General features: G+C 41.5%; 1 protein-coding gene across 3 annotated transcripts in view; it reads right to left on the bottom strand.

Annotated features, from left to right (window-relative positions):
• Nucleotides 1-604: 604 nt before the first annotated feature.
• Nucleotides 605-13,769, bottom strand: part of satb2 (SATB homeobox 2) — a 50,505-nt gene continuing 37,340 nt past the window's right edge. For 2 of the 3 annotated variants that reach the window (XM_084311012.1, XM_084311011.1), the window contains exons 19-24: nt 6,566-6,647; nt 5,831-5,859; nt 3,871-3,952; nt 2,054-2,446; nt 1,704-1,775; nt 605-815 (exon numbers count right to left, since the gene is read on the bottom strand). In XM_084311012.1, coding sequence (XP_084167138.1) covers nt 739-815; nt 1,704-1,775; nt 2,054-2,446; nt 3,871-3,952; nt 5,831-5,859; nt 6,566-6,647 — 735 coding nt within the window. In that variant the 3' untranslated portion in view covers nt 605-738. The remainder of the gene's footprint in view (nt 816-1,703; nt 1,776-2,053; nt 2,447-3,870; nt 3,953-5,830; nt 5,860-6,565; nt 6,648-13,769) is intronic. The other variant, XR_014619517.1, reaches the window with a different exon arrangement.

The raw sequence follows: 13,769 nt of genomic DNA on the forward strand, positions 1-13,769 counted from the left end.
TACAGCTGTGGGTAGGGCGTTCCACATTGATGTGGCATAATTGCGAAACGTGTTTAGTCCCTTGTTTGAGCCGAATCTGGGTTTAACATGATTTGTGGAGCTCCCTCTGGTGTTGTGATCGTGGTATTCACTGACCTTTGGGAAGTATTTTGACATGTACATGGGTACCTTGGTCGTGTAGTGTATCTTGCAGGTTTACATCTGAAAATGTTTTGAGGAAGTGTTTTCCCAATATAATACATCATCCTGAGACCCAGGGGAAAAAGTGTTGTCACTTGTAGGACAGGGGTTGTAGCTCGAATACGAGCGAACGTTTGCGGGGTAGCTACTGCTGGTTCACGTTGTGAGGGAGACTGAGCTGACGGCTGGGGAGCGGTGACGTGGCTGGGAGGGGTGGGAGGATTAGCGGGTCAGACTCCGGATCGTACAAGTACGGTTGAGGTTGAGCCATAACGTTTGTGTATTATGTTAACGTTAGGTAACCTTTGACATTAGTTTGCCCTTAGCCGTTAGCCAACACCTTATGAATATGAGTATGGGCGGAGCCCAGCCAAAAATAGCTTGTACGTTGGAAGGGCAGAAAGTGGTGCACAAAAGTACTTGATTAAAAATACAAAACAATGAATTTTATTGAAAACAATTGTGGACCTTTAAAAAACAACAAGGAAATCTAAGCTAAATAATACAACAGTACGAGCTCTGAACATAACCGTTGACCTGTAGCTGGTATGTCTGTGCTCATCTCTTAAAGGCTGACCTAATCTTCTTCATGGCTGCCACTGCCCTTTGCAGATCCTCTTCCCTCTTCTTCAAGTCTGGGCAAAGGGTGAGTTGAACATTGTAAGTTAGTCAGCATTCCATTTTCAAGAAAACACTGATTTTGAATTATGAGGATTCACTATTCCAGCATAACACTTCATTCATACCGTTGCAGTGCGACTTGAAAAGCAATGCTAATTAATGTAAAACCAAAACCTTACCAAGTAGTGATTATAAGTCTCTATTTAATTGTTGTCGAACAATGAATATTACCAGTCTGAAATAGCGTATTTAATCAAGTGATTCTCTGAATGTAATTTCCATTAAGTATTTTCCTAACCCTTAAAAGAACACGCCAACATTAGAAGTAGAAAGCTATCTGGCTGCATGTTAGCCTAGCTTAGCAGAATGAATTAAAGCGGACATGACCGGTTAGCCTTCGGGAGAGGTGTTAGTTGGACAATGCCTAGGCTAACGGGTCATGTCCGCTTCCATTCATTGTGCTAAGCTAGACTAACGTGCAGCCAGATAGCATTCTACTGAACGCACAGAGAGGAAACTGGTATCTATCTTCTTGTCTCTCTCTGGAGAAGACGGTAAAGGAAAACTCCAACATTTTGGGAAATTTGCTTATTTGCCATCTACCCTGGAGTTAGACAAGAAGATGCATACCTTTTTCTTCTCTGTGCATGCAGTAGGAGTAGGAAGACGTTGGGAACTAGGCTAATGGAGGAACCTACTTCCAGTGACTGACGCTAAGCTAGGCTAACGGTGCGTGTCTTCTTACTCCTACTGCATGCAGAGAAGAAAAAGGGTATGCATCTTCTTGTCTAACTCCAGGGTAGATGCCAAATAAGCTAATTTCTCAAAATGTTGGCGTTTTCCTTTAAGCTAAAAAAGTTAATGTGACAAATGCTGCCTATGTGTTAAATGTAAGCTCTCACCTTCCTCCTGCTTGGCCACTAGCTCTGGTAGTTTCCCAGAAGCCTCCATCACTCTCAGGGAGAGATTGTAATCTGTCAATTCAAAGAGAGATAACTTTATAGTCAGTTTGATAAGAAATAGAAGTATGGTTGTGATGCTGGCATGGGATTGGTATTTAATTATCACTGGAAATGATAATTGAGGAGATTGTTGGTTTTTTTATGACCAGAATCATGTAATGTTTGTGGTAAATTGTGCATATGCTCTTTCTGTATATAACTGAATTATTGTTTGTGTACATGTGTTCCATCAGAGAGAAAGAAGAAAGGAAAGTAGGAAGGCGGCTATCCATTTATCCATCCATCCTCACCCTCCTGGCTGGCTTGGCCTGACTGGATCCTGTTGGAGAGGTTGTTCATTCCAGCGATGAAGTCAGAGAAGATGGCGTGAGTAAACCCAGCCTCATTGCACCCCATCCAGAAAGTGGCAGAGTCATAGCTGGGTTCTGGGACTGGGCTTGAGGGCATGGCTGAGGGAAGGGACACAGAAAAAGGAGTGGGAAAAGGAGGAGGGAGAGGAGGAGGGGATATGGGTGCTAGGTTGGCTACATGGGCCGCCGCTGAGCCAGGCGAGCTCACGCGAGGAGGTAGGCTGGGACCATTGGGAGGCTCAGAGCGGACAGGGAAGGGATGGTCAGCGGTTCCATTGGCAGTGTGGTGATCAGGGCCCACAGGGAAGCCAAGATGGGTACCAGGACCGTAACCTGAGAGGAGAGACGGCTCCTTACATCATCATCACAATCACTTGGCATCAGTGACATCTTCTCCAATTCAACAATCTGTCTAAATTAAACCAGACGGTTCATGAGCATCTGAAGGCCCAGTGTTCCAACTTTGGCCGTCTTGACCTTTAACATTTTTAGATTTGCACTGAACCCTTAGGGCTGCAACTAATTAAATATTAAATATTTGGATAGTCGATTAATCTATCGATTATTGAAACGATGAATTGATATAAGAAAAAAGCTAAATTGTATGCAAAGAAAACAATTCCCCATCTTGTACAATGCTCTTTCAAACAACTTGCAAATGTACTGTTTTAAAACAAAAAGCAAACGTACATGTATGCTGTACAAGTGTAAAAGAGTTTTGTTTTGTTTTCTTCAACCTGATCAAGCCTCCAGTTTGAAAGGAGCTGAACGGTTTAAATAATAATAAAGAAAAACATAAAACACAAACTAAGTGTTAACGGAGGTGCATCACATCAACTTGGCAACTATTTTTAATAATCGATTAGTTGATTAGTTGTTGCAGCCCTACTGAACACATAACATGGATGGGCATTCTGGAAAATATGGTCAAAGGAACACGCCAAGATTTTGGGAAATTAGTTTACCGTCTTCTCCAGAGAGAGACAAGAAGATAGATACCAGTTTGCTCTCTGTGTGTTCAGTAGAAAGCTATCTGGCTGCATGTTAGCCTAGCTTAGCACAATGAATAGATAGCCTTCGGGAGAGGTGTTAGTTGGACAATGCCTAGGCTAACCGGCACTGTCCGCTTCCATTCATTATGCTAAGCTAGGCTAACGTGCAGCCAGATAGCTTTCTACTGAACGCAGAGAGGAAACTGGTATCCATCTTCTCGTCTCTCTCTGGAGAAGACGGTAAAGTAATTTCCCAAAATGTTGGCGTGTTCCTTTAATGAATGTGGGTTAATGAATATACGTGTTTATTACATGGCGTTTTCACATTCGCCGAAATGCTTGCTTGTGATTGGTCAATAGCCCCGACAGCGGTGAATTATTTTTCGATAACCACCGGTGATTATTGTTTTTCGCAGCTGGAGTAATCAAGCCCCACTGACACACACTGTTTCAGTGCAGCCAATCAGACACACCTGCCGGGCTGCCCGCGATAATAATAATCACTTTATTTGGGCTGACAGAGCCACAGAACTGCGATTTGTCAAATGAATTAGGTATATTGTTAGTAAGTTAGCCATGTAATAAGCGGGATAATGTATAGCTATACTCGGTCATCATCGCAAAATAATTGACCTTGACTGACGTTTAAAACACTTCGCAGAGGCGGCTCGGTATTTTAAACTCTGTGTCGGTCAATTATTTTGCGACAATGACCTCGTAGCTATACATTATCCCTTACATACTGTAGGGTTGTGTTGTCGGTACCTTTCCGCTCTAAGAGCTGCGAGTCGTTCTCAGACCCCACAAAGATGGCCACGGGCTGCAGCAGACTGGCAGACTCTGCATCCTGAGGGAACATGACACCCACATTTATTTAATGTACGAGTGATTAAATACTTGACAAAGGGTTGACAGAGGTGCATTCTGGGAGCAACTAGGAGGACCAACGTGTACTTAGCATATTACCTGGAGACCCTTTTCTGCTATTGTGCTGTTGGAACCTAATTCGATTTGTATTACAGATCCAATATCAATATGACTGTGGAAATCTAAATATACATGTTAAACCTCCATAATATGTTTAGCAAATTCAAGACAACTAGTATCTCAATTAGATTAGATTCAAATGTATTGTCATCATTATACAGCACAAGGGGGAAAAAATTTGCATCCTACTAGAGTGAAAATGTAACATTAAAGTGCAACAGTAATATACAATGTACAGGTGGTTAAACTGGGTATAACATATATAAATTAGTACTACTCAGTATAGTGCTAATCAGATGTATGTACATAGTTGTATTAATATGTACAGTACAGTGATACAGGTATAAAGACAACAGGTAGTAGTCATACTGGCCAGCAGTGTAACTAGTAGGTAGGGTAGAATAGGTAAGGGATATGTACAGATATATAGTATCTACTAGGCTTGGGCGGTATGACGGTATTACGATATACCGGGGTATTTAGAAATACCGACGGTATTGAAAATCAATACCATCCGTCACCGTCAAAATCACAGATGCGCTTCAGCTTCTATTACAGTGAAACGGAGTTTTGAGTGTAGTGCACACACGGAGTGTAGTGCACACACGCGCCAGCAGGGGGCGAGACCAGTCTAGTGGAGCGAGTGGGTCACAACGGTGTTCACGTTTTACGGTAATGTTGCGACAGTGCTGTGAAAATACCGTAAAGCGTTGTGACGAGAGTTGGTGTGTGTTGTTGTGGAGTGGTGCACTGGTGGAGCAAGCAAATAATCCGTCTCTTATTATATGTGAACTAAAGAGTACAAGGTTTACACAACAGCCCCCACTCGCCTTTTTATTGTATTTGTATCGACCTGTACTATCCGCTGTCAGCTGTTTATCTCTCTCTGTGAGCTACTGAGCTTGATTAGCTAGCGTTAGCTCTGCGGCTAATCTTAGATTACCCTGAACTAAATCAATGACTAGGTTATAAAGCATTCGAGTAGTTTTCACTGCACATAGAAGTAGCCAAACAACGGGAGCATTTCGGGAGCATGTGACCAAAACTCATGCAATTTCAAGCCCTTAACGAATCAAATTGTCTGCCCAGGCTAGATGCTAACGCAGTAACGCTAACGGTGCCAGGCTTCTGACTACCAATCTGAGAGCTGACGATGATTTGTTTACTTGGTAACACGTGTTGCCGCCCCCCCCCCCCCCCCCCCCCCGCCGATGAAAATGAAAGTACCGTGCACCGGGGTATTATGTGATAAAGGTATAACGGTGTGAAAAAAAGGATACCGCCCAAGCCTAGTATCTACAGATATGTAAAAAGGATTATATGCAGGTATGTACAGACAGATGTGGATAGATATATATACGGTAAGAATAAATATATATATACAGCATTATTGTACATGCTATCATAGTTATATGGGTTATGTGCAGGTCTATAAATAGGTATATAGAATAATTAAATGCAGGTATATTCAAAAGGCTCTGTGCATGAGGATGGCAGATTCAACCTGTGCACATTGATTACCTCAACAGGTGCGTAACCACAGCTGCTCCCAGGTCTAATTAGCTTGACCCAGGGCAGGTGTGGCTGCTTAAACCAGTCCATCCCCACACCACACATCCCCTATTCGACAGGTCTTGTGTACTTGTGTTCCATCAGAGAGAAAGAAGAAAGGAAAAGTAGGAAGGCGGCTATCCATTTATCCATCCATCCATCCATCCATCCATCCATCCATCCTCACCCTCCTGGCTGGCTTGGCCTGACTGGATCCTGTTGGAGAGGTTGTTCATTTCAATATTAAATAAACAAAAAGCAAACGTACATGCTTTACATCAAGAGTTTTGTTTTGTTTTCTTCAACCTGATCAAGTCTCCAGTTTGAAAGGAGCTGAACCTGAAGGCTGAACGGTTTAAATAATAATAAAGAAAAACATGAAACACAAACTAGGTGTTAACAGGCTTTGCTATGCATCAAATGGCTCCAACAACAGGCCACGGAGGTGCATCCTATCAACTTGGCTATTTTCTTTTATAATCGATTAGTTGTTGCAGCCCGACTGAACACAACACGGATGGGCATTCTGGAAAATGAGGTTAAAAGAACACGCCAACATTTGGGGTAATTAGCTTATCGTCTTCTCCAGAAAGAGACAAGAAGATAGATGCCAGTTTCCTCTGTGCATTCAGTAGAAGGCTATCTGGCTGCACGTTAGCCTAGCTTAGCACAATGAATGGAAGCGGACATTGCCGGTTAGCCTAGGCATTGTCCAACTAACACCTCTCCCGAAGGCTAATCGGCCATGTCCGCTTCTTCATTGTGCTAAGCTAGGCTAACGCACAGAGAGAAAACTGGTATCTATCTTATTGTCTCTCTTTGGAGAAGACGGTAAGCTAATTTCCCAAAATGTTGGTGTGTCCCTTTAATGAATGTGGGTTAATGAATATACATGTATACTGTAGGATTGTGTTGTCAGTACCTTTCCGCTCTAAGAGCTGTGAGTCGTTCTCAGACCCCACAAAGATGGCCACGGGCTGCAGCAGACTGGCAGACTCTGCATCCTGAGGGAACATGACACCCACATGTATTTAATGTACAAGTGATTAAATACTTGACAAAGGGTTGACAGAGGTGCATTCTGGGAGCCACTAGGAGGACCAACATGTATTTAGCATATTACCTGGAGACCCTTTTCTGCTATGGTGCTGTTGGAACCTAATTCGATTTGTATTACAGATCCAATATCAATATGACTGTGGAAATCTAAATATATACGGTATGTTAAACCTCCATATGTTTAGCAAACGCAAGACAACTAGTATCTCAATTAGATTAGATTAAAATGTATTGTCATCATTATACAGCACAAGGAAAAAACGTTTGGCATCCTACCAGAGTGAAAATGTAACAGTAAAGTGCAACAGTAATTTACAATGTACAGGTGATTAAACTGGGTATAACATATATAAATTAGTACTACTCAGTATAGTGCTAATAAGATGTATGTACATAGTTGTAGTATTAATATGTACAGTGATACAGGTATAAATACAGGCATTCTCCCTTCTGTGTGTGTGCTAGGGCTGAACGATTTATCGATTTTAAATCGAAATTTGAAATGATGCAATTAGCAAATCGCAAAAAAAAAGAATCGCTATATTCTTTTAGGTTTTTTTATATATATTTTTTAACCAGGAAGTCCGATTGAGATACAAGATCTCCTTTGCAAGTTGTTGTTATTGTTGTAGGAACGGTTTGGGAGAGGGAGGTAAGGGGTTTTAGATTGTGTGTTGTGAAGTTTAGACTTCAGAGAGGGAGAGTAAAGTACAGAAAAAAGGTACCGTTGGGTACCGGTATCGATTCCCAGGTAAAAATAAACATTTTCAGGCTCGGTGTCCCGAACGCCTGAATACTTGACAACAAATGTTTGTTTCCGCGTCTCTGATTGGCCACGCGCGTTTCTTGTCATGTGACATGTGCGCCAATCGTGGGACCGCAAGTTTCTACACTGGTTAAGCTTAGGCGCTCTTTCGAAGTTGGTTAAGGTTAGAGTTTGTCTTAGGCCATGTCCCCACGTATATGGATCTTTTGCCAAACACACATTTTATTCCACGATTGGGCCTCTCATCCACACGTAAAGGGTGTTTTCAGAGACATAAACGGAGACTTAAAGTGAAGATTTTCCCAAATATCCGTTCAGTGGATCCGTGCAGCCACTGTAAACGCATAGTCTAGATAAACGATGACGCCACAGCTCACTACGCATGCTCAGACTGTTGTTCCATCCATGGCAATACAATAGGCGCCCGTAGCCTTGAAGCGCACAGAGGCAATAAGATGGACAGCGCCTGGTGCTGAAATGACAGACAGAAATAGCATGTAGTTTCTTCCCCCTCGAATGTATATATTTTCTCTTATTGATCTCTGCCTCTTAAGCAGTACTGTATATTTGTATATCTTGTATATCATTCATGAATGTCTAGATGTAACAGCTACTGTATACTCCAGAGCCGACAGATTCGGCCATCAGACGCTGCTTGTGTGTAATAGGAGGGATGTATCTGTTATTTAGTTATACTGGACATTTTCGTTTACATTCTCGTTTCTGTTTATTTATTAAGTTAATATAAACTGTGTTTCGAAAGTTTTTGAGGTTGTTAAACACACGCTTTTGATTTATTTAAGTGGCGAGTGGCGTTTTTTTCGTCCGCTTATTTCTCGAGAGATATCATACAATGTCATGTTGAGACCTTGAGATCACAATATCGCGATTCCGAAACAAAATAAGGCAAGGCATTATCACAAACTGTAGCAAAGATATTTAATGTTTTGCTAAACATGTCTAGTTTTGCGCCCTGCTTCAGTTAAAAGCCAAATTGCATTCTAAATTCAGTTAATAGACTCACGACAGAAGAGGTCTGCACCTGATGCGCTCTGATGTTGCGGATAGTTGAGGATGTTGGCATCACGCGTGAGTGGTCCCAGAATGACCTAATAATAACTTAACATTATTAGTTGAATAGTTACTGTACAGGAATCATTTGAATATGTGAGTTACGTGAATATGTGTCACCTAGCAGCGCTTGCGACCACAACTCGGCCCGCCCCTTTGTTGGCTAGACCTTCTAGAGTTTTCTCTTTTTTTTTTATGTGTTTTTTTCTTTTCTTCACATTATTATAAATTGAATGTATAAGTACTTGTTTACTATAAAAACGAACAGTTAGAATATCTAAAATAGTGTCAAACCTGTGTTTAAATTTAGGTTGTTCACGGACTTTATTTCAATGAAACAGGGGCGTAATTACTGTATTTGCATGTGAATCAAACCTAGCCTGCAGCCCGCAGAGATTTACATTGGGGGAGTGTTTGAAGCGACGCACTGGCTGTTTACACTTTCAATGGGATTAGCACTCTGGATCAGAAAGAGATGAATGCATTGGATCTAATGAACGAGTACATGAACTTTGTTAAACCAGTTGATTCAGTCTCTGGCTCTCTGCTCACCGGTGAAAACACCGCGCTATTCAACGAAATTAACTGAGATCGGTCGAGATGCGTCTGCATGGGTAAGTTTAAGAATGTTTGTTTATGTTTACAGTAGCATGTTTACAATTCCGCATCTTTGATAAAACTACACCAAGTTTTTCTGCCGACCACAAGTCCAACCATGTCACGTTTATTACATTAACGTTAGCGTTCGTCTTGTTTACATCAGGGTCCCCCATTTTCAATGCATCATAACATTGACATACATGAACACAACGCATTGTAACGTTAACGCAGCTGTCAACTGTACTTTACTATGGAATATACATGTATATTATCGCGACGCGTCGTCACAGACTAAACAGTGTTGTGAACACAACACATTGTAACGTTAACGCAGCTGTCAACTGTACTTTACTATGGAATATACATGTATATTATCGCGACGCGTCGTCACAGACTAAACAGTGTTGTGAACACAACACATTGTAACGTTAACGCAGCTGTCAACTGTACTTTACTATGGAATATACATGTATTGTTAGAAAATGTTTTGGATCTAAATCACTTGGAGTTTGAAAGTGATATCAGAAGAAACTACTCAACCTCGGCTGTCTTTAACTATGATTGAACACAACACTCTAACTCACCATGTTTAGATAATAAAGTACTCAACCTCTACTTGTCTACTGTCTGACTGAACACAACACTCTAACTTACCATGTTTAGATAATGAAGTACTCAACCTCTACTGTATTTAACTATGAGTGAACACAACACTCTAACTTACCATCTTTAGATAATGAAGTACTCAACCTCTACTGTATTTAACTATGAGTGAACACAACACTATAACTTACCATCTTTAGATAATAAAGTACTCAACCTCTACTGTATTTAACTATGAGTGAACACAAAAGTTAGAGTGTTGTGTTCACTCATAGTTAAATACAGTAGAGGTTGAGTACTTCATTATCTAAACATGGTAAGTTAGAGTGTTGTGTTCACTCATAGTTAAATACAGTAGAGGTTGAGTCCCCCATTTTCAATGCATCATAACATTGACATACATGACATACAGGTAGACAGTACTGCTACATCAGTGTCTAAGAGAGGTGATGAGCATCAGATAGCAAGGTGGAGAGCTACATAACATTAGGTTGTGGTGGCTAGGAGGGATATGAGAACTGTGTGTGTGTGTGTGTAGTTTAAGATGCTGCATCACCGCTTAGCCACTGAGTCCAGCTAGTTTAAGATGCTGCATCACCGCTTAGCCACTGAGTCCAGCTAGTTTAAGATGCTGCATCACCTCTTAACCACTGAGTCCAGCTAGTTTAAGATGCTGCATCACCTCTTAACTACTGAGTCCAGCTAGTTTAAGATGCTGCATCACCTCTTAACCACTGAGTCCAGATAGTTTAAGATGCTGCATCACCTCTTAACCACTGAGTCCAGATAGTTTAAGATGCTCATCACCTCATGACATGAGGACCGTGCGTATGTGTAGCTAGGAGTGATATGATAAGCAGTGTGTAAGCAGCTTGCAGAGCTACATAACATTAGGCCCATGCCACTGAGTGAGGACTTTGTTGCTTTTTCTCGTTGTGACATAGATTTAACAATAATTCTGGTGTCAAAGCAGCATGGGGGGGGGGGGTACATAGCTTCACAGTCCTATACAGTCCAGATAGGGGGTCCTGGAGAGACAGGGGTCCTGAGGAGAGAGAACTCTGATTCAGCAGCACTTAATTATGTTAATGTTATTCAGGTGAGGGGCGTTGCTGGAGGGGGGTTTGTTGACGCCCAGTTGAAACTGTCTGAAGTGTGAAAAGTTGCCTTCCTTTGAGACACCTTTTCACCTCTTTGGTAATCTAGAACACAGCCAGTTTTAGAAGTTATAATTGGGCACATCGTGTTCAAAACATTCTCAGATGTCAACATATGACACATCATTTGAAAGCTTAGATTCTGTACTTTAGCAATCTGGAATAATCTGAAAAATGAAAATGTAGAGATCTGGCATAAAGCGCTGTGAGGTGACACATATAGCTTGCCCGTGGACACAGACATTCATACGCATTAACAGCTCGACATATTTGGTGTAGCACGACTCCCAGTCGACGTTCTCCTGTGTCTTGGTCGTCTTGTACTGTAGAGTTACACTCAGCAGCAACTCCACCTCGGCATCTGTCCAATGTCCATACAAAGGAATCACGTTTTGCTGTCTGTTTCGCCATAACTTATTTTTTTGAGAGGTTTTTCTGTCACTACAGGATTTCAATTTGTAGTTGCCGGCGCCAATGAAAATCAGCTCACTACGCATGCTCAGACTGTGGCGGGCCGTAATAATATCTTGCCCGTCAGATTGTTTGGCGAATATTACTTTACTATTTCTCTAATATATATCAGACCGACTATGTCCTAACAGAGAAACTACCACCTAAAACATCCTTATTAAGGGGAGCTCCCGTAGCTCACCGCATATCTCGGCGCTATTTCTGCGTCGGGGAAAACCGTGCTCGTCACGGATCTGGGGTACACGAGTTCGATTCCCGGACCCGCCGTATTTTCTCAGAGTGTCTTCCCCTGCTCTACATCCCATTTCAACCTGTTTCTGTCGGTCATGCTTGACCAGAAAAGCGATAACCGCTAAAAAATTGTTTAAAAAAAAAAAACATCCTTATTACACCTTGTTTTATCCATATAGGCAGTAGCGCTTTGAAGTAATAATAACTTCGGTGGACAGCGCCTGCGTGCTGAAATGTCATTCAAAGTTAAACTATCCTTACTTATATATGCGACGACGGGTGAACAGTACAATGCAATTAATGAATGTCTTGTTGTAATTAGTATATATAGTTTGTGATAAGGACTCGCCATATTTAGTTTCAGAATCCGTTGAATACATTGACATTGTATCTCTCCGTCGCCCAGTGCGCAGAAGTAAAGCATTAAATCGTGACATATTTAGATTGGTTGTTTCCTCTGGACTGCATCTAATCCACCGCTATATCTATCTATTTATTATCTACTGTATGTATGTCAATATAGCCAATGGAAATGCTAGGAATGGTGAAGTGGGCTGAGTGAACCAATGGACAATTCCTATCATTTCTCTGTCGTCCTGACCGCTCGTACCACCATGGTATTTGGGATATCGCTTATCGCCACCTGCTGGCCCGCATGCTTGTTGGAGCAATTCATAAGCGTTTATGTGTTTGTGTCTGGATGGATTTTTTTTTTTAACACTGGTGTGGACGGGGATTTTATTTTAAACAGAGCCTGAGAATATCCGTTTGGCAAAAGATCCATATACGTGAGGACATGGCCTGTTTCCGCGTCTCTGATTGGCCACGTGTGTTTCTGGTCATGTGACATGTGCGCCAATCGTGGGACCGCAAGTTTCTACACTGGTTAAGCTTAGGCGCTCTTTCGAAGTTGGTTATGGTTAGAGTTCGTCTTAGAGCATGGCGATAGAACGCCTGCCCTGATTCTCAAGTTCTTTCGACGGTTAAGCTTAAGGCACTCTTTCGAAGATGGTTAAGTTTAGAGTTTGTCTTAGAGCATGGCGATAGAACGCCAGGTAGTTTGCAGGCTGTTAAGACCCGGAAATAGGCGCAGAACTTGCTGTCCCACGATTGGCGCACATGTCACATGACCTGGCCAATCAGAGCGCAAAACTCGAACGCGGAAACAAACATTTGTTGTCGAAAGTATACACGCGTCCCGAACAGACCCAGTGCGTAGGCCAGATGCAAGCCGCATTTTACAATAAACCTCTGTGGGGCTGCTTAAAAAAAAGTATTATTATAATTGCAAATTTAATCGCAATATCTGTCAGAAAAATCACAATTAGATTATTTCCCAAAATCGTGCAGCCCTAGTGTGTGTGTGCGTGCGTTTGGAAAGATCAGATGAAGTCAGACAAGTATATTATATTGATAGTAAATGTACTGAGGGTGGAAAGATAATGTCGATATTTAAACATAAAAAATACAATACATAATACATTTATTCATGATCATCATGCAACATAAAACAATTGTAGGAACGGTTTGGGAGAGGAAGGGGTTTTAGGTGTTGTGAGTTCCAAAATTGTTTACTTAAAGTTTAAAGCTCAATATATCAAAACGTGGCACTTTATAGTGAACAGGAGGTCTATTTGTATTAAAAACAATAGATTGTTTTTCATTAAAATGTCTGGAAGAGCTAATTAAATTGTTTTCAAATTATATTTGCGTTACCTTTTTTGAGTTGATCTAAATGTTACTGATTGTGTTAAATGGGCTTATGATATCGTCTCATATAGATAGCAGGCACCTGCATCGTATCGTGGCAGATATCGGCAAATATCGTATCGTTGTCCAAATAATCGATATCGTATCGTGATGAAACTGGTGATTCCCACCCCTAGTAGAGTCCATACATCCAACACCAAATCCCATAATTCCTTACACGGAACGTGTGTGACGTCAACTTGTCAGCATGAAAATGAGAGCCAAACATGGCACTGCAACTAAATAACACAAATACAATAGGCACATTTGTGACTGTTACAAATATAACACGTTGCTACAAGATTTTGGCCTGTGCTACAAAACTATCAACCTCTGTAGCACTAGTAATATGTCCAAAAAAGGTTAACGTACAGCCCTGGCAGGTATATTCAAAAGGCTCTCTGTGCATGAGGATGGCA

Source organism: Notolepis coatsorum, assembly GCF_963971535.1.
Source record: "Notolepis coatsorum genome assembly, chromosome: 3".
NCBI classification, from domain to species: Eukaryota; Metazoa; Chordata; class Actinopteri; order Aulopiformes; family Paralepididae; genus Notolepis; species Notolepis coatsorum.